Source organism: Prenolepis imparis, unplaced genomic scaffold, assembly GCF_030444845.1.
Source record: "Prenolepis imparis isolate NDT839.2.m4 unplaced genomic scaffold, iyPreImpa1.0 SCAF_31, whole genome shotgun sequence".
In the NCBI taxonomy this organism is placed as follows: Eukaryota; Metazoa; Arthropoda; class Insecta; order Hymenoptera; family Formicidae; genus Prenolepis; species Prenolepis imparis.
Window position 1 is genome coordinate 58,020 of NW_028141189.1, and position 23,013 is coordinate 81,032.

The following is a 23,013-nucleotide window of genomic DNA, read 5'->3' on the forward strand; positions in this document are numbered from 1 at the left end:
CTTTACCTCTAGCCGTTGGACGTACCTTTCGTAAGTCCATACGACTCTCTACCATTTCCTCAGCATCCCGTCGTTGTCGAGCACCCAGCGATAGCCTGGTGACAAAGCTCCCCTCAATACCCTGCGTTATTTCCATCGTCGACGATAGGCATCCTTTGTATGCCCGAAGACAACTTCTCATTACCTTCTCTCGCCTAATAATATCGATAACAAGAGACAAGATATCGCGTAAGAATTCTTAAATAGAATTCTAGAATTAATTTCGCTCTGGACGTGGTCCAATCCTCATTTTACCTATAGTTGCAACGCATACTTTTACCGTAGGCACAAGCAACTTTCTGCCATTTCCTCAACTTCCTTTCGTTGTCGAGCACCCAGCGATAGTGCCTGGTGACAAAACTCCCATCAACACCCTACGTTATTTCCATCGTCGACGATAGGCTTTCTTCGTATGCCCGAAGACATTCTCCTTAACCATCGACCTTCCTTTTGAATTCATATTTAAAACCAAATGAATAGACGTATCGGATATTGATATCTCACTCTCTCTAGTTCCCCTTCATGTTATCTCACGATAATCCTTATCTAACTCATTATAAATATATTATTCTCATCATTGCCTCTACCAATTAATTCAAATGCTACCCAGATCTACTGAATTAGACGTCCAAGGATTAACAAACGATGATGCAAATTCAATTATAAACATAATTATCGGGCTACTAACTGACGTTTTAGAAGGAACTATTGATATCGATCAACTCATAGTCTGCTTAGACAATCTTCATATCCCTGGTGCTCAAATAAGCGTCGAATTCACAGACGATTAAATAAATATCAAATTCATTTTATTAATTAGCCCCTGAATTATTATTATCCAGATGAATAAACAACTTCAAGGCTTAATTTGCAATACGATTTACCAATTAATACTCAATTTGATCTATGAATATTTGAATGGTAAAATAACTTTCGATCAAGTCATAACTATTTTAAACGACATCGAAGATATCGCTAATAGATTCGATACTCCCAACTAGTAACTAATACCCCACTCCTGTGACCTACAACATTCCCTAGATCCGTAACTTCGGTCCTAGCTCTCGGCGTCCCAGAGGTATAGCCGGTGTAAGCAGGTTGCCTCACAAAAATAGAGAGCGCCCGTTTTCTCACTAGCCTAGGCATAGAGAGAGAAGGAAGATCACCCAGACGTGACACCTGCTACGCTATACCACGATATTTTATCGCCATTTTGTCGGCTTTTTTCAAAAACCCTGCCTACTCTCCCACTCTCTTCCCAAAAACCAACCAATCAGAGTGCTGGGCCACTATAGTTAGGCCTATCAGAGCCCTGGGCCTAATGACCCCTATTAGCGGATCGACCAATCACGGATCGAAAAGCCCTGTCTAGCCACCTCTGGCCCCAGTGGCCCCAGTGGCCGAGTGGTGGGGGTTTGTTTTGACTCACTATAGTGGCCCACATACTAAGTAGATATACTATGAGAGTTCTAACCCAGGTCCTCTGAGGGGGGTGCGGGGCGCGGGGGGTTCTCCGAGGCGAGAGGGGTATGACGTCACGCGGGGTGGGGGTATCTCGTAGGCGCGGGGGCTGACGTCACGCGGGTGGAGGGGATGTTTCGACAAAAGAGGGGGAGTTTTCTGAGTGCAATATTTGTAGATGGTATCTTTACGACTTTTTTATGAGGGTTCTTAGACATTTTCCCCAAAAAGGTATAGAACAAGCGCCGACGATCGACAATTTTGTACCCTCGTTAATATAATTTTATTATGGAAGCGCCGATGTCCGGCTGCTCGTCAACGGAGCGTTCTAGAGTTCATTAAAACTATGTTTTTCATTTTATGGACATTTTATCATTAGGAAAGAAATGAAGATTTTAGGGCCAACGCTGCGACGAACATGTCAAACGTGATTTAATAGGCCTCTACCTATTTGCGTTGACGTTCGGCAGCTTTGTACCCTCGCGGAAAATCTCCCATAAACGAGAGCGAAACATCTTCCATAATATCTTTTAAGGAAAAATTGCGACGAAATCGGCGCCAACGTTCGGCTGCTCGAATTTTTATAAACAGATAGCGCTCGATTTTATTACTATGATATTCCTTTGCGATAATTTTGAGAGGGATAGGGCTGAAGCTTATGGAGAGTGGGTCTCCGCGTCAAAAAGTCTTTAGCATTCGACGAGTTAAAGTGTCCTATGCGAAGTGTCAGTGGCACAGTGTAGTGAGTTAAAAAGAAATGGAAAATAATAATTTCGAGAGAATATTAGACGAGTCATCTGATGAAGATCACGAGTTGTCGGATAACAATGTAGACGAATCTGACGAAGATCATTGTTGTTGAGTGACAGTAATTATATTAGTGATCGCAGTGAGGACCTTCCGGATATTCACGACAAGGTAGTGTCTAATTCACAAATCCTTGCGCTAAACGGACGTACAAAAGTTTGCGCCATATACTTTTATTATTCTACGGGTGGTGCTCTGGCTTTATGTACTTCATGTATGATCTCTATTCAAGATTTCGGACACATGCTGTACGAAAGCATGTGATTAAATTATACAATGCAGTGGATTGTCGATGGTGCTGCTATTGTAGAAAATCATTGTGTCAGATATTTCCATGTGATATGTGTCCTATTTGCACAAAATAAACTTTTGGAGATTGTGCTGGGACACTTAAAGTGAGAATTCTACAAGTGTTGTGAAAATGGCGAGTCAGAAAAAATCGAAGGTGTCTTCGGTGGTACAGTTTCTACGAAATCGTGAACTCGGTGTACAGAAACCCCAAACAAAAGATTTGGCCCATTTTATAGAAATTCATGAAGATATTTTAAGAACAACTGGCGGTTTATCTAAATGCTTCAGAGCACACAACAATATCAAATGCTTTCGACGTCGCTATAAAAGCTGTGTGGTTTACTTTAAAGGATCTGAGGACCCATATATTGGTCGACTGGATATGCCATCACCATCGGCATCATGCGAATCATCGGATTATAATTTTTCAGACCGAGATATTGAGGAACCATATTCTCCCTAACCTGTCATGGAGGCAGTGTGTAATACTTGTAAGTATTTATTTAAATAAATTAAAATATTTATAAATTAATAAAAAAAAATTTCTGTTATGCAGAAGGAACCCCTTGCTGTCCCATAATGGTTCTCTACCGCCTCGCTGCCACCGCCCCACCACCTCGCAGCCGCTGCTCAACCGCTTGCCGCCGACGCATTAAAAATTTTTATATTTTGTATTTTAAATTTATATTGTTTATCTATTTATCTTATTATTTGTATTTTTCTTATATATTCATATTATATTATTATATTTTTTTATATTTTTATATTATATTCATATTATATTATTATATTCTTATATATTCTTATATTTTAAATTTTAAATTCACATACACACATATTCATACGCACACACACACACGCACACACACACACACACACACACACACACAAAATTATAAATATTACACATACGATATTTGAATAAAAAAAAAATTATTTTAAACATAAAAACACATATTTTACTTTAGAATAATTCCTCTCTTTCCTCCCATTTATATTAAGAATATTATTATAAAAGAATTATTATTATTAATATTGGAAAAAAATATTAAAAAAAAAAATCTCCTTCGCATGCACCTCGCGCTATCTCTTTCTTCTCTCTCGCGCTATCTCTCTCACGGTTCCTAGCCTCGCGCTATCTGTCGTACTCTTTCGTGTACCTCGCCGCGACATATCTCTCCTTCACATGCGCTATCTCTTTCTTCTCTCTCACGCTACCTCTCAGTCTCTAGCCTGGCGTTTCCCCTTCCCCGTATGACGTCAGACCCCGCAAGGACCTCGCAACAAGTTATGTATGAGAGCTGCTTACGGGTGGGAGAAAGATGGAGAATGGAAATGCATGCAAAAATTACATCATAATTTAGACTTTAAAAACTCTTTATTTATATATTTTTTCTTACATATTATGGACTAAAAATTAAAGCTGCCAGCTCACAATCGATGAGTTGATGTTTATTGAAGGCGTCGCTAGCGCGTATTACATTTGATACTTCTTTAGGATTCTCGTTACATTGGACGCGATATTTGAAAATTGTGTAAATTTAACATTGACTGTCTCGGTTATTTTAACCAATCGATCAAAAGATACAATGCATGGATCGAGATCGAACATACGATGTAACGTCGATTCGATCATCATCATGCATACATTTGAAGATTCGAGACTTCGTTTCAATAGAGGTTACCACTCAAGAGTAAAGACAAAAGCGAGAATACGGACGCATCTCGACGATGTCGGCTTGTCACAGGTCATCATATCCCGCACTATGACATGTCTTCGGGGAAAATTTTTTCTCGACGGAGCCTGCAGTTCGTTCACAAACTGCCGTATCTCCAAACTATGTTGCTTCTTTGCTTTCCCGATCGCCGTTTGTTGTTTGTTTTATCATACATTTCCTGTTGTCATTCTTCAATAGCCGTTCTTTATCGTCCGCTATCGTAAGATAGCTGTTCTTGACCCGTTCGAAGCCGTTTCAGACCCGTTTGAAGCTGTTTCTGACCCGTTCAAAGCCGTTTCTGAGCCGTTCGTAGCCGTTTTTGAGCCGTTCTTGACCCGTTCGTAGCCGTTCTTGAGCCGTTCAAAGCCGTTTCTGAGCCGTTCTTGACCCGTTCGTTGCCGTTCTTGAGCCGTTCGTAGTCGTTTCTGACCCGTTCAAAGCCGTTTTTGAGCCGTTTCTGAGCCGTTCGTAATCGTTTCTGACCCGTTCAAAGCCATTTCTGAGCCGTTCGTAGTCGTTTCTGAGCCGTTCAAAGCCGTTTCTGAGCCGTTCGAAACCGTTTCTGAGCCGTTCGTAGTCGTTTCTGAGTTAGCGTTACAGACTGCGATAAACGAGTGATAAACGTTAAAAATATTAAAGATACTTTTATTAATGATAATGATATAATGATATAAATCTTTAGATGTTAGTTCATTATTCACAAATATTCCTAAAGAGTTGGTTTTAAATGCCATTAAAAAACGTTGGACTGACATTGCTAAGAACACAAATTTCAATTTAGCTCAATTTTTACATGCAACAGAATTAATTTTAGATTCAACTAGTTTCAGCTTCAATGGTCAGTTTTATGAACAAATATTTGGCAGCCCGATGGGTTCTCTTTTATCACCTATCCTAGCAGATATTGTGATGGATGATTTGGAGACACAATGTTTATGTTAGTTAAGTGTCACTGTATCCATATATTATAGATATGTAGACGACGTTTTTGCTATATTGCCACGTACAAAAATAGATGAGATATTAATGACTTTTAATAATTACCACCAACGCTTGAATTTCACATATGAAATTGAAGTCAGTTCTTCCATTATACAACGATCATTCGTTCTGACAATAGACTCATTACTAATTGGTACAGGAAACCTACATTTTCAGGAAGATATATAAACTTTTTTTTTTCTAACCACCCTTTAAAATATCAAATTAATACTATTTATAATCTGGTTGATCATGTCATTCTACTATCCAATGACATTTTCCATCATAAATGCATTGAGATGGTGAATGATATCTTACTTAATAATTGTTTCCCTAAACCCATCATCAAACGACATATACAAAAAAGAATTAATGTATTAAAAAAATCGTAATCACAATAATGATTGTGATATGAATCGTGGACAATCTGACAGAACATCTTTTATTTCATTGCCATATGCTAAAGATGTGAGTTATGATCTATGTCGTGTTATGCGTGGCATTCAACGTCTATAAAATAACAAAAAAAAAAAAAAAAAAAACTACATACATTGATTAAACGTGGTAAAGATAGTTTACATAATGATCAGAGAACTAATGTTGTATATAAATTAGATTGCAAAAACTGTAATGCGTCATATATTGGCCAAACAAAAAGGCGCTTACGTACTCGAGTGAAAGAGCATTTTAACAATATAAAATTGCTGAAACCAATCATTCCGTTATAAGTAAACATAAGTTGGAATTCGGACATGAATTTGATTTGGACAAAACCTAATATATTACATAATGAGAAATATGTGAAAAAGAGAGAAATCGCGGAAATGTATATTAAAAAATTCAATAATACAATCAACTTACAAAGGACACAGATAGCTTAAATAAAATCTATGACAAAATAATAAAGGTCGTTTAGCTTGGTTTCCTATTTTTATATTTCACTCACTGACAAAGTTTCATACTGATACAATGTTTCTCTCTCTTTAAAATTCAACAAGATGTTAATGATTTGTTTTAACTCAAATTTGTGAAGTGTTTCAATAAGAACATGTGTACTCAAAATTTTATAGCAAATCCATTTATGTATATTACTGCTTTTTGAATTCAAACCGTTTTTTTTTAATTAATTATTATTTCAGTTTATACTTGAAAAGGACCACAACCATATGGTCGAAGCGTTGTAACTTCTATTAAATAAACAAATTTTGGCTAGTTTGGTCGATTAATTTACAACTACTCCTTTGATTATTGTACTAGCGATATAAAAACAACTTAAAAAATTTAAAATTTTTATTATTATTTTATTATTTTAATAATATTTAAAATTAAAAAGAGATACTCACTAGACCCATAATTCCTCCCTGATAGGTTCGGGAGGATATGATTCCTCGCCGAACAATTTTCTGAGGCAGAAGACGTCATATCACTAGTAATCCTGTGCCCATTCCACGATCCCTTCCGCGTCGTCCCATAGCTCGGTCAATTCCCGCCGATCGCACCACCGATAATTTCATACTTGTTCTATATGCCGATGATTAAGGTATCCACCGATTTGGATGGATTCCTCGGTTATTTTCTGAAAATCGACAAATTTGGTAGATAATATTAATAAACAAATTTATTATATAATAATAAAAACTTACCGGCATTGTGAATATAAGGAACAGAGTCCTCAATAAATTTTCTAGCAGGTGGGTCTTCCAAGATATTATGTCTATTATTTCATGAAGTCCAAAGGACATTCTTGTTAAAAAAAAAAAAAAATTTGGGCCCAAAATGTCTGCCGATCCAAAAGGCATTTTGCACTGCACTTAATAACTTAGCTCGACGACACTTAGCGATACTTAGCTCGGCGACTGCTTTAAACTTTGTGATGAACATCGCAGAGACAGACCCTCTCTCCATAAGCTTCAGCCCCATCCCCTCAGATAAATCGTAGTAATAAATATCTGTTTATAAATTCGAGCGGTTGGACATCAGCGCTCACCGTAATGCTATACGCCATACGCTGTTTTGTTTATACCTGCGGAAAGGACCATGAGAACGCTTAAAAGAGAGAGAGAGAGAGCGTGAGGTGTTTACGAGAGATAGCGCGAGAGAGATGTCGCACAGTGGTGCCATATACGTGAATCACGGAAAAAATTATATAATTTATTAACTTTTAGAGATCGGGCTTTTTTGATGATTTTAATAGTTTTCAATTGCACACTGTTCGATAACAATAAAATGTAATTTTTGTACGTACCGAACGTAACTTCTTAACTCTTATTCCAAGATTAATATTAATTCTTTCTATATTCTTGCTATGTATAATCCTTCCTTGTTTTACGACGTTATTTCATATTATGTACAGGACTGAATGTAGTACAGGTTATATAGGAGTTGTCTTCATCTTAGAAACAGGAACCAGAATATTTATAGGATTCAAAACAGGAACCAGGAAATATATATATATATATATATATATCTGTAAAGAATTCCTGCGTCTCTAAAGAAATTAGGAAATATAATTAAAATATGAATTAAATGATATCACCGTAAGGCAAGATAAAAATGATTATGGATAATATCACCGTAAGGCAAAATATGAATAAGAGTTTTATAGTTTTCAGTTATCACCTTTTAAGGCAGAGAAAATATTAATCAGCTTTGATAAGATTAGATTGATAAAAATATAAATCACCATAAGGCAAAGATAGAATTAATTTGATAAAGATATAAATCACCATAAGGCAAAGATATATTAATCACCATAAGGCAAAGATAGAATTTGTTTGATAAAGAAATAAATCACCATAAGGCAAAGATATATTAATCACCATAAGGCAAAGATAGAATTTGTTTGATAAAGATATAAATCACCATAAGGCAAAGATATATTAATCACCATAAGGCAAAGATAGAATTTGGATGATCACCTTATGGCTAGCCTCAAATAATTGGCTTGATGGAAGGTATCGACTATCATGATATGTACTTACATGATGTCCCCAATTGGACAAAGTCGACCTTCCTAACCAGATATATGTAATTAACCAAATATATTTCGATGTATCTCTGATGATCTTGATATTTCCGTACGATGCGCATCGTGTCGATTCAAACATAAAACGAACCACGATAAACAGCTGCATAGCAACCAGATCTTTTTCTTTTCTCACGGCACTCTATGAAAGATTCGAATAGACTTTCCTATACATTTTCTCCGCCCGCATTCAACAATAGATTTGTTGAATGAATTTCAGGATCAGTTGGGATAATACATAATTTTGTTATAGGTCTCTTGTAAATAGAGTTTGCAGTTTTCACTGTAACAACTCTGGTTAAACCGTCTGGTCCTGGATGTAAATGTATGACTCTTGCGAGGGGCCACTTTCCTGGCGGGTAACGCTCATCCGTAATTAATACTAAGGATCCTTCCTTTATTTCATTCGAAGGGTGATACCATTTAGAAATGGCTTGATACCTTTGTAAACACTCTATAGACCATCTTGACCAAAAGTGATCTACTTTCTGTTTAAGTAATTGCCAGCGTGAAAGCAAAGATGTCTTTTCAGTTAATAGACTCGGTTCCGGTAATGTAGTTGGTGCTTCTCCAATAAGAAAATGTCCTGGAGTCAGGGGTGAATAGTCAGATGCATCATCTGATAAAGGACATAATGGCCTTGAATTTAACACTGCTTCTATTTGTACAGTTATCGTTGTCATTTCTTCATACGTTAATATAGTATCCTTTAAAATTCGTTGTAAATGAAATTTAATAGATTTTACAGCTGCTTCCCACTTTCCTCCAAAATGAGGGGTTGATGGAGGATTGAATTTCCATTCAGTGTTATCTTTAGCGAGAAGATAGGCAAGGTCACGTAATTCATTAGAAGATGACTTGAAAAAACGTCTTAAAGTTGCATCAGCTCCAACAAAGTTTGTTCCACAATCACTTTGTAGCGTAGCACATATACCTCTTCTACCAGTAAACCGTTTATAGGCAGCTATAAATGCATCAGTGGTATAATCCGTAACTACTTCTATATGTATTGCTGATGTTGTGAGACAAACAAATATAGCTAAATAGCCTTTATAAGTTTTTGCCGCTCGCCCTCTCCAAGTCTTCATTATCACGGGACCAGCATAATCTAAACCTGTGTTATAAAAAGGTCTTGCTGGAGTCACACGTGATGATGGTAATTGACCCATGAGCTGTTTCGCTCGAATTCCGCGATACCGTGCACACCTTCCACATCTTAGGATGTAAGAACGTACAGGTGCTCTTCCACCGATAATCCAATATGAACTTCGTAAAAAACCGAGAGTAACTTGAGTACCTCCATGTAGCGTCCTTTTGTGAGCATCATCAATAATCAAAGTACTTAACGAAGATCTTCTTGGTATAATAAGTGGATGTTTTGTGTCAGACTCTATCTGTGCATTATGGAGACGACCTCCAACACGAAGTAATCCTTCATGGTCTATAAAAGGTGTAAGGCGAATCAAAGGGTTGGATTTAGGCAAATGTTCTCTATTAGAAATTATACGAATCTCGTTCGAAAACCATGCTTGTTGTACAATTCGTACCCAAAAATTACGACTCTTCTCGATTTCCATGGGTGTTATGGGATGTTTAATCAGTGTTGATTGTGATTCTCTACGGAGACAACGAATAAATCTGCGACAAATAGAAGTAATTCGTAATAATTTCATGAGTGAAGAGTACTTATCCAACAATTCCCAGTATAAAGGTTGATGGGTGACAGCAATCATGACTTGTCTGGATCGTTCTTCCAAACCAGTTTCCGGTAACTCTTTACACTTGAAAGAAGGCCAAGATGATGGAGACTCAGAAAGCCAATTTGGTCCTTTCCACCATAGATCAAATTTAATTAATTGATCTGGCCTTAAACCACGAGATGCACAATCCGCAGGATTTTCTTTCCCAGGAACAAAATGCCAAGATCCATAAGGTAATAATTCTTGTATAGTAGATACACGATTACGAACAAAATCTTTCCATTTGGTTGGATGAGCCGAAATCCAAGAAAGAGTTACAGATGAATCAGACCAACAAAACACCGATACGTCAGAAAGTGCTAGTGCTTTTAAAGTATGTACAGTTAATCGCGCTAATAACAAAGCCGCAACAAGTTCAAGACGTGGAATCGTAAGCCGTTTAATTGGTGCAACCTTTGTCTTGGAACAAATCAGTTGAGTAGATATTTTACCATCGTTACTGGAAATTCTTATATAAATCACAGCTGCCATGGCTAATTCTGATGCATCTGAAAATCCATGAATTTCAACAGAAGTACTGGAATGAACATAACCAAACCATCTAGGAATTGCTAATTGATCTAGATGCTGAAGTTGTTTTCTAAAATTCTCCCAACGATATTGCATGTCTTGAGAAAGAGGTTCATCCCATTCAATCTTTCTTAACCAGAGTTCTTGAAGAAAGATTTTGGCTGTTATGAGAATAGGTGCGATAAGTCCTAATGGATCATATAATTTTGCGATTTCAGAAGAAATTATTCTTTTAGTATATTTTGTAGTAGATGTTGGTAAAGCTGAAAAATGAAACGTGTCCGAGTCGGGTCTCCAAATAAGACCTAATATCTTGCAAAGTGTAGATTCAATTTCCACAGCAGATGACGATTCTTCACATTCTTCACCCGACATCGACATTGGCAGAATCTCTCTACAATTACTACTCCATTTTTGTAAAGGAAATCCACCCGCTGCACATAATTGAATAAGTTGATTGACAATCTCTTTAACTTCCGAAATTGAATCCGCTTCTCCAAAGATATCATCAACATATCTTCCCTTTGTCAAAGGAATAACAGCCTTAGGAAAATGATGACCTTCGTCGGTTACTAATTGTTGTAATGCTCGTAATGCAAGAAACGGAGCACAGACAAGTCCATAAGTTACAGTTGTGAGTCTAAAAGCTACCAGTTGATTTTCAGAACCTCGCCACAATATCCTTTGTAAATCCCAATCGTCAGGATTAAGAGCAATTTGTCGAAACATTTTAACTATATCTGTAGAAAAAAGAAATCGATGTGTACGAATCCATATAAGAATATCTGAAATATCTGTCTGAAGTTTTGCGCCTGCGTGAAGCAGATCATTAAGAGAATAACCACTGTTTGTACGGCTAGACCCATTAAAAACAACTCTTAATTTTGTGGTACGACTGCTTTCTCGAAGAACTCCATGGTGTGGTAAATAGTGTATAGGAGAATTATTATTTCCGGAAATATCAGCTAACATCATATGACCCAATGTTTTGTATTCTTCTATGAAATCAACATAGAGTTCTTGAAACTTGGGATTTAAAGTAAATCGTTGAAATAATCTATTGAGACAACATAGTGCCTTTTGTTTTGAATCACCCAGAAGTGAAGGATTTGATTTTAGAGGAAGACGTACAACATATCTTCCAGTAGCATCTCTTGTATGAGTAGACAAAAAATGTCGTTCACACTCTTCTTCTTCCTCACTTAATTTAGATTCCGTTATAGTAGGTAGTTCCTCTTGATTCCAAAATCTAGCAATAAGATCTTGTAAATCATGATCCAAAGTACAATGATACGTTCTTGCTGAATTAGATAAATCATTTTCTGATATTGGTCCTGAAAGAACCCATCCGAAAATAGTTTGCTGAGCAATAGGCGTTGACAAATCCCCTCGTATTAATCCTGGCAGAATTACCGAGCCATAATTATCTGAACCTAAAATGATATGAATATGACCAGAACAAAAAAAATCAGGATCTGCAAGTTGAAGTCCAGCAATATGAGACCAAGTATGACAAGACGCGTTAAAAGGCGGTAATTTAGTTGTTAGACGAGGTAACACGTAGGCTTCGATTGTACAATTATAAGTTGGATCATAGATGGACTGTAATTTTATTGTAACACTTCCTTTAGTGTGACCGGAATATGTACCACCGACTCCAAGAAGTGGTATTGAAGCTGAACTGCGTTTTAGTTGTGCATGATTTACTAAATTTTCTGAAATAAAAGATAATTCTGATCCTTGATCTATTAATAAACGTACTGCAAAATTTACATCTTTATTTTTATGTAATATGGCTCTACTCGTAGCTAATAACGTAAATTTTGGTAAAGAATTTGCTTGTCCAGATTGATGAGCACATAATTTGTTTTGTCATTCTATTGAAGGTTGTGACTGAGGATTTTCTTTAGATTGAGTAGATTGAGCATTATCTATCTTAGATGATTTTTCACCAAAATGTTTTGATGAAGACACGTTGATGTCATGAATTGAAGTATGATGCTTCTTTCCACATTTGAGACATCTTTTTAAAGAATTACATTTGCTTGCTACATGTGGGCCAAGACAATTAAAACATCGTCGATGCTTCATAATAATATCCCTTCGTTGTTGCTGAGTTTTCGAATGATATTGATCGCACTTTGCTAAAAAATGTGAAGATCCACATAGCGGGCAAATGAAAGAATTAGTAAAAGAATTTTGATTAGATGATGTAGCTACATGAGCAGCTATTTTTGTACGAGACTTTCCAAAAGAGGAATGATCCTTATCCTTATGTGATCCAGAAGAAAAAGTATTATTATGTAAATTAAGATTCTCTAAAGCTCGTGTCCTCCCAATAAGAAATTCTTCAAATTGTAAGTAAGTCGGATATGAAGAGGTTGAACCAAGTTTAACCTCCCATGCTTCTCGAGTTTCAGGATCAAGTATTCTTACGAGCTGATGTAATAATAATGGATCCCAATGATCTACTTCACAGTTCAAAGCACGTAAAGCACCAATAACTTCTGATATGGTTGTCAAAAGAGTTCTGAGACCTTGAGCGCATTTTGTTTTAAGCGGCTTTAAATTTGTAATTCTATCCAATTGAGTAGTAATCAAAAATCGTTTATTCTCATATCTTGAAACTAATATATCCCATGCAACAGTAAAATTTTCATCAGAAATAGGCAAATTATACATTAACCGAGCCGCTTTACCAGTTACACATGTCTTCAAATAATGCATCTTCTCAACGTTTGATAAATCTTCATTATCGTGAATCAAAGAAACAAATAAATCATGGAATGATCTCCATGATTGATAATCTCCTGAAAAGCTTGGTAATTTTATACGAGGCAATGCACTACGAGGTAATTGTGAGGTAGATGATGCTACATGTTCCGAATGAGTAGGTCGAGATTGCCGATCTACCGTTTCTAAATCATCTCGATATGTAAGTAATTTAGCACGAGAATATACATAAAACGCTTGACAACGTTCATACACGTGTTCTTTAATATATGATTGATCATTATTCTCAGAAAGTATCTCAAGATATAAATTTTCATGTTCTACTTGAAATTTAGACCAATTCTGATCAAGTAAATCCAAACGTGTATTAATTAATTGACGATTTAAACGTGAAATTTCTACGATATCAAAATCCGCTGCATCTTGTATTAGATTAAATCGACTTTTTTGTAAAGCGATCTTTGCTTTTATATTAGACATCTTGAAAAGCTTGGTATCCGGCTCGAAGGACCAAAAAATGTTCGATAACAATAAAATGTAATTTTTGTACGTACCGAACGTAACTTCTTAACTCTTATTCCAAGATTAATATCAATTCTTTCTATATTCTTGCTATGTATAATCCTTCCTTGTTTTACGACGTTATTTCATATTATGTACAGGACTGAATGTAGTACAGGTTATATAGGAGTTGTCTTCATCTTAGAAACAGGAACCAGAATATTTATAGGATTCAAAACAGGAACCAGGAAATATATATATATATATATATCTGTAAAGAATTCCTGCGTCTCTAAAGAAATTAGGAAATATAATTAAAATATGAATTAAATGATATCACCGTAAGGCAAGATAAAAATGATTATGGATAATATCACCGTAAGGCAAAATATGAATAAGAGTTTTATAGTTTTCAGTTATCACCTTTTAAGGCAGAGAAAATATTAATCAGCTTTGATAAGATTAGATTGATAAAAATATAAATCACCATAAGGCAAAGATAGAATTAATTTGATAAAGATATAAATCACCATAAGGCAAAGATATATTAATCACCATAAGGCAAAGATAGAATTTGTATGATAAAGATATAAATCACCATAAGGCAAAGATATATTAATCACCATAAGGCAAAGATAGAATTTGGATGATAAAGATATAAATCACCATAAGGCAAAGATATATTTATCACCATAAGGCAAAGATAGAATTTGTATGATAAAGATATAAATCACCATAAGGCAAAGATATATTAATCACCATAAGGCAAAGATAGAATTTGGATGATAAAGATATAAATCACCATAAGGCAAAGATATATTAATCACCATAAGGCAAAGATAGAATTTGGATGATAAAGATATAAATCACCATAAGGCAAAGATATATTAATCACCATAAGGCAAAGATAGAATTTGGATGATCACCTTATGGCTAGCCTCAAATAATTGGCTTGATGGAAGGTATCGACTATCATGATATGTACTTACATGATGTCCCCAATTGGACAAAGTCGACCTTCCTAACCAGATATATGTAATTAACCAAATATATTTCGATGTATCTCTGATGATCTTGATATTTCCGTACGATGCGCATCGTGTCGATTCAAACATAAAACGAACCACGATAAACAGCTGCATAGCAACCAGATCTTTTTCTTTTCTCACGGCACTCTATGAAAGATTCGAATAGACTTTCCTATACATTTTCTCCGCCCGCATTCAACAATAGATTTGTTGAATGAATTTCAGGATCAGTTGGGATAATACATAATTTTGTTATAGGTCTCTTGTAAATAGAGTTTGCAGTTTTCACTGTAACAACTCTGGTTAAACCGTCTGGTCCTGGATGTAAATGTATGACTCTTGCGAGGGGCCACTTTCCTGGCGGGTAACGCTCATCCGTAATTAATACTAAGGATCTTTCCTTTATTTCATTCGAAGGGTGATACCATTTAGAAATGCCTTGATACCTTTGTAAACACTCTATAGACCATCTTGACCAAAAGTGATCTATTTTCTGTTTAAGTAATTGCCAGCGTGAAAGCAAAGATGTCTTTTCAGTTAATAGACTCGGTTCCGGTAATGTAGTTGGTGCTTCTCCAATAAGAAAATGTCCTGGAGTCAGGGGTGAATAGTCAGATGCATCATCTGATAAAGGACATAATGGCCTTGAATTTAACACTGCTTCTATTTGTACAGTTATCGTTGTCATTTCTTCATACGTTAATATAGTATCCTTTAAAATTCGTTGTAAATGAAATTTAATAGATTTTACAGCTGCTTCCCACTTTCCTCCAAAATGAGGGGTTGATGGAGGATTGAATTTCCATTCAGTGTTATCTTTAGCGAGAAGATAGGCAAGGTCACGTAATTCATTAGAAGATGACTTGAAAAAACGTCTTAAAGTTGCATCAGCTCCAACAAAGTTTGTTCCACAATCACTTTGTAGCGTAGCACATATACCTCTTCTACCAGTAAACCGTTTATAGGCAGCTATAAATGCATCAGTGGTATAATCCGTAACTACTTCTATATGTATTGCTGATGTTGTGAGACAAACAAATATAGCTAAATAGCCTTTATAAGTTTTTGCCGCTCGCCCTCTCCAAGTCTTCATTATCACGGGACCAGCATAATCTAAACCTGTGTTATAAAAAGGTCTTGCTGGAGTCACACGTGATGATGGTAATTGACCCATGAGCTGTTTCGCTCGAATTCCGCGATACCGTGCACACCTTCCACATCTTAGGATGTAAGAACGTACAGGTGCTCTTCCACCGATAATCCAATATGAACTTCGTAAAAAACCGAGAGTAACTTGAGTACCTCCATGTAGCGTCCTTTTGTGAGCATCATCAATAATCAAAGTACTTAACGAAGATCTTCTTGGTATAATAAGTGGATGTTTTGTGTCAGACTCTATCTGTGCATTATGGAGACGACCTCCAACACGAAGTAATCCTTCATGGTCTATAAAAGGTGTAAGGCGAATCAAAGGGTTGGATTTAGGCAAATGCTCTCTATTAGAAATTATACGAATCTCGTTCGAAAACCATGCTTGTTGTACAATTCGTACCCAAAAATTACGACTCTTCTCGATTTCCATGGGTGTTATGGGATGTTTAATCAGTGTTGATTGTGATTCTCTACGGAGACAACGAATAAATCTGCGACAAATAGAAGTAATTCGTAATAATTTCATGAGTGAAGAGTACTTATCCAACAATTCCCAGTATAAAGGTTGATGGGTGACAGCAATCATGACTTGTCTAGATCGTTCTTCCAAACCAGTTTCCGGTAACTCTTTACACTTGAAAGAAGACCAAGATGATGGAGACTCAGAAAGCCAATTTGGTCCTTTCCACCATAGATCAAATTTAATTAATTGATCTGGCCTTAAACCACGAGATGCACAATCCGCAGGATTTTCTTTAAATGTTCGATAACAATAAAATGTAATTTTTGTACGTACCGAACGTAACTTCTTAACTCTTATTCCAAGATTAATATCAATTCTTTCTATATTCTTGCTATGTATAATCCTTCCTTGTTTTACGACGTTATTTCATATTATGTACAGGACTGAATGTAGTACAGGTTATATAGGAGTTGTCTTCATCTTAGAAACAGGAACCAGAATATTTATAGGATTCAAAACAGGAACCAGGAAATATATATATATATATATATATATCTGTAAAGAATTCCTGCGTCTCTAAAGAAATTAGGAAATATAATTAAAATATGAATTAAATGATATCACCGTAAGGCAAGATAAAAATGATTATGGATAATATCACCGTAAGGCAAAATATGAATAAGAGTTTTATAGTTTTCAGTTATCACCTTTTAAGGCAGAGAAAATATTAATCAGCTTTGATAAGATTAGATTGATAAAAATATAAATCACCATAAGGCAAAGATAGAATTAATTTGATAAAGATATAAATCACCATAAGGCAAAGATATATTAATCACCATAAGGCAAAGATAGAATTTGTATGATAAAGATATAAATCACCATAAGGCAAAGATATATTAATCACCATAAGGCAAAGATAGAATTTGGATGATAAAGATATAAATCACCATAAGGCAAAGATATATTTATCACCATAAGGCAAAGATAGAATTTGTATGATAAAGATATAAATCACCATAAGGCAAAGATATATTAATCACCCAGAAGTGAAGGATTTGATTTTAGAGGAAGACGTACAACATATCTTCCAGTAGCATCTCTTGTATGAGTAGACAAAAAATGTCGTTCACACTCTTCTTCTTCCTCACTTAATTTAGATTCCGTTGTAGTAGGTAGTTCCTCTTGATTCCAAAATCTAGCAATAAGATCTTGTAAATCATGATCCAAAGTACAATGATACGTTCTTGCTGAATTAGATAAATCATTTTCTGATATTGGTCCTGAAAGAACCCATCCGAAAATAGTTTGCTGAGCAATAGGCGTTGACAAATCCCCTCGTATTAATCCTGGCAGAATTACCGAACCATAATTATCTGAACCTAAAATGATATGAATATGACCAGAACAAAAAAGTATTATTATGTAAATTAAGATTCTCTAAAGCTCGTGTCCTCCCAATAAGAAATTCTTCAAATTGTAAGTAAGTCGGATATGAAGAGGTTGAACCAAGTTTAACCTCCCATGCTTCTCGAGTTTCAGGATCAAGTATTCTTACGAGCTGATGTAATAATAATGGATCCCAATGATCTACTTCACAGTTCAAAGCACGTAAAGCACCAATAACTTCTGATATGGTTGTCAAAAGAGTTCTGAGACCTTGAGCGCATTTTGTTTTAAGCGGCTTTAAATTTGTAATTCTATCCAATTGAGTAGTAATCAAAAATCGTTTATTCTCATATCTTGAAACTAATATATCCCATGCAACAGTAAAATTTTCATCAGAAATAGGCAAATTATACATTAACCGAGCCGCTTCACCAGTTACACATGTCTTCAAATAATGCATCTTCTCAACGTTTGATAAATCTTCATTATCGTGAATCAAAGAAACAAATAAATCATGGAATGATCTCCATGATTGATAATCTCCTGAAAAGCTTGGTAATTTTATACGAGGCAATGCACTACGAGGTAATTGTGAGGTAGATGATGCTACATGTTCCGAATGAGTAGGTCGAGATTGCCGATCTACCGTTTCTAAATCATCTCGATATGTAAGTAATTTAGCACGAGAATATACATAAAACGCTTGACAACGTTCATACACGTGTTCTTTAATATATGATTGATCATTATTCTCAGAAAGTATCTCAAGATATAAATTTTCATGTTCTACTTGAAATTTAGACCAATTCTGATCAAGTAAATCCAAACGTGTATTAATTAATTGACGATTTAAACGTGAAATTTCTACGATATCAAAATCCGCTGCATCTTGTATTAGATTAAATCGACTTTTTTGTAAAGCGATCTTTGCTTCTATATTAGACATCTTGAAAAGCTTGGTATCCGGCTCGAAGGACCAAAAAATGTTCGATAACAATAAAATGTAATTTTTGTACGTACCGAACGTAACTTCTTAACTCTTATTCCAAGATTAATATTAATTCTTTCTATATTCTTGCTATGTATAATCCTTCCTTGTTTTACGACGTTATTTCATATTATGTACAGGACTGAATGTAGTACAGGTTATATAGGAGTTGTCTTCATCTTAGAAACAGGAACCAGAATATTTATAGGATTCAAAACAGGAACCAGGAAATATATATATATATATATATCTGTAAAGAATTCCTGCGTCTCTAAAGAAATTAGGAAATATAATTAAAATATGAATTAAATGATATCACCGTAAGGCAAGATAAAAATGATTATGGATAATATCACCGTAAGGCAAAATATGAATAAGAGTTTTATAGTTTTCAGTTATCACCTTTTAAGGCAGAGAAAATATTAATCAGCTTTGATAAGATTAGATTGATAAAAATATAAATCACCATAAGGCAAAGATAGAATTAATTTGATAAAGATATAAATCACCATAAGGCAAAGATATATTAATCACCATAAGGCAAAGATAGAATTTGTTTGATAAAGATATAAATCACCATAAGGCAAAGATATATTAATCACCATAAGGCAAAGATAGAATTTGTTTGATAAAGATATAAATCACCATAAGGCAAAGATATATTAATCACCATAAGGCAAAGATAGAATTTGGATGATCACCTTATGGCTAGCCTCAAATAATTGGCTTGATGGAAGGTATCGACTATCATGATATGTACTTACATGATGTCCCCAATTGGACAAAGTCGACCTTCCTAACCAGATATATGTAATTAACCAAATATATTTCGATGTATCTCTGATGATCTTGATATTTCCGTACGATGCGCATCGTGTCGATTCAAACATAAAACGAACCACGATAAACAGCTGCATAGCAACCAGATCTTTTTCTTTTCTCACGGCACTCTATGAAAGATTCGAATAGACTTTCCTATACACACACATATCAATATTGTTATATTAGAAGAAATAAAACATCAATATAGATCTGATAAAAATTAGTTATATAATATATTTTTATTTAATTAGTGATGACCAATCTAAACGCGTGTTCAAAACAAAAAAAAATATATTTTATAACAAAAGAGGTATTTTATAATATCTTTGAACTGAGCCTACTAGCCCCGGTCTCCTCTAGTCTTCTCGTTATGCATTTATATTCAAATAAAACAAATATAAACATTTTTCCATTTTTATTATAAATATATATATAATCGCACTAAATCACAGTTGTAATTAATTGCATACGATAATATAGTATGATTTTAAATTTATATAAATTTCTGATTGAAGGGAAATGTAGATAAATGGTGAGATTTATTCAATGATCAAGATTAGTAAGGGGATTTATGATTTTATATTATTCTTTGCATAAAAAAAAAATCCGATTTAAGAACGAAATAAATACGCTTTTATAAAGTTATTATGTCAAATTTGTGAATTCCGTACAATAATTTTCAATGTAAGATCTTCAAAAATTGTAGAAATATATGGAATAAAAGCATAAGAATTTCATATTCGATGATACTTTAAAATTTTCTTCGGAATGACTCTAATGATGTCCACAGTTTTATAAGAGTTGTACCGCTAACAATGCGAGTTCATACGATTAACAACGTCAAACTCATAAGTCTCGAATCTTCAAATGTATGCATGATGATGATCGAATCGACGTTACACCGTATGTTCGATCTCGATCCATGCATTGATGTATCTTTTGATCGATTGGTTAAAATTACCGAGACAGTCTGTGTTAAATTTACACAATTTTCAAATATCGCGTCTAATGTAACGGATAATAAAAAAAAAGTATCAAATATAATACGCGCTAGCGACGCCTTCACTAAGCATCAGCTCATCGATTGCGAGCTGGTAGCTTTAGTTTTTTACTCCATAATATGCATGAAAAAGAAAATGTAAAAGAGAGAAGAATAAAGAGATTTTAAGTTTAAATCATGACATAATTTCTTCACACGCATTTCCATTCTCCATTTTCTCCCCACCCGTAAGCAGTCCCAGCTCTCATACGAAGCTTGTAGCGGTCCTTGCGGGAGATAACGTCATGCGGGGAAGGGGAACGTGATGCTAGGGACCGCGAGAGAAGATAGAGATAGCGCGAGGCGAACGTGAAGGAGAGAGATGTTGCGTCGAGATACATGAAAGAAAGAGATAGCGCGAGGTTAGGGACTGCGAGAGAGGTAGCGCTTAGGAGAGCGTGAGGTGTTCGCAAGAGAGAATTTTTTCTATTAATAATATTTAATAATAATTTTTAATAATTTAAATAATGTCGCGATGGGGGAGAGGAGAAGGACATCTTATTCTAGAATAAATATATTTTTTTCTTTTAATATTAATAATTTTAATATGTATCATGTGTATTGTACATTTGTGTGTGTGTGTGTGTGTAATTTTAATAAGTATCATGTGTATTGTACATTTGTGTGTGTGTGTGTGTGTGAATTTAAAAATATAAATGAATATAAAATATGTGAATATAAAATTTAAAAATATAAAATTATAGAATATAAAATTAAAAGTGGGAAGGGTGGCCGCTCCTTCTTACGGTCACCATTATACAGTGGTCTGCCAGTCTACTGAAACAAAAAAAAAATAAAAATTTATTATTAATTTTAATATATTATAAAAATAGATTAAATATACTTACAATATTACCAATCATTAAAATCTTCGGGAACTTCGGGAATCTTCCGAAAAGTTCATCTGGCGGTGGCGATGGTGTTGATGGTGGTGATGGTGGTGATGGTGGTGATGGTAGGTTGAGTTCTGTTACACAGAAATTATGAAGTCCCCAGCGTGACTATAGACGTTCTGTATAAGATTTTTTTTTAAACCGATTTCACGACTTTGTATCGCTTGCACGATCGAACTCACTGGATTATTTCCCGATATTGCTGGTACACTGACACTAGGTTCGAAAAGTCTGCGTAATGAGTACTTCAAACCCTCGAGGCGTGCGATTCGAGCGCGAAGCAACGCATAATAATAATCCCATCTACCTGACTTAACAAAGCAGGTGCAAACACAAACAGCGATGATAATTCTACTATCAAAATTTAATAGAAAACATATTACGTTTCTGAGATTCTACCAAAGGATGTAGGAGATGTCATCTCTTACATCCTTTGGTAGAATCTCAGAAACGTTTTTTCTCTCCATTTTGAAAGGCGTAAAAAGACAGTCATGTGAAGGAAATTTTGGGTATGTTATTCTACTATCTCTTAGCAGATTGCGCAATTTAAATCTTCCATTGTCGCTCGACAATCGTTCAGTCAAACTTATAAGGTCAGTGCGTGGCTAATTTTCTCATTAATCATCCATCTACCTGAGCTTAACAAAGCACAACCAGCGAACACAAACAGCGACGTATCATCTTTATAGGGTATATCGCTCACGTGCGTGCTCAATTCCTCATTGTAATCTAAAAAGAAAGGTTAAGAATGTAGAAAACTACATAAAATGGTCAAGTTGGATGAAACCAGAAATACATTTGTTTTTTTTCATATAAAATATCATGCATTTTTGAAAACACATAATATTTCATATCCTTAAGACTCCTTTCCGACCATGTCGAAATCGTGACGTCAGAGGCGAGAAAACACACGCAAAAATTTCTTAGATGCCATTTCGAAATAAAAAAATATTACGATGAAACAGCACTTCAGATGGCTTTCGCACACTCTTAAAAAACCCCGAAAACTATCCTTTCCCCTTTATAATCAATCAACAGCTGTAAAATGTAATATTATGAAGCCCAGTCCGTCTGGTCTTTGCACATCCGCATGTCAAAGTCTGATATCGATCATTTTATACAGATGTTGATTGATTATAAAGGAAAAAGGATAGTTTTCGGGGGTTTTTAAGAGTGTGCTAAAGCCATCTGAAATGCTGTTTAATCGAAATATCTTTTCATTAAAAAATGGCATCTAAGAATTTTCAGCGTGTGCTTTCTCGCCTCTGACGTCACAATCCAATATGGCCGCGGTGAGCACCCAGGAGCCTTAATGAAAAATTGCACATTCTAAATAAAAAATTTTTTACGTAAACACATTTTGATCAAATATTGGACACTTAAAAATGAAATAATGGTCAAAGCGGTTAAAAA

General features: G+C 35.1%; 1 protein-coding gene across 2 annotated transcripts; it reads right to left on the reverse strand.

Annotated features, from left to right (window-relative positions):
• Positions 1-8,197: 8,197 nt before the first annotated feature.
• Positions 8,198-15,240, reverse strand: LOC145946952 (uncharacterized). 2 transcript variants are annotated; one of them, XM_083056710.1, is made up of 2 exons: positions 14,816-15,240; positions 8,198-10,570 (listed from the first exon to the last, which is right to left on the reverse strand). In XM_083056710.1, exons 1-2 carry the CDS (start codon positions 14,922-14,924, stop codon positions 8,490-8,492), a joined length of 2,190 nt encoding a protein of 729 aa, XP_082912836.1. In that variant the 5' UTR covers positions 14,925-15,240; the 3' UTR covers positions 8,198-8,489. The 2 variants fall into 2 exon arrangements, with proteins under 2 accessions (XP_082912836.1, XP_082912837.1); XM_083056711.1 differs by lacking the exon at positions 14,816-15,240 and having other exon boundaries at positions 9,676-9,763; positions 9,870-11,003.
• Between the last annotated feature and the right edge of the window lie 7,773 nt (positions 15,241-23,013).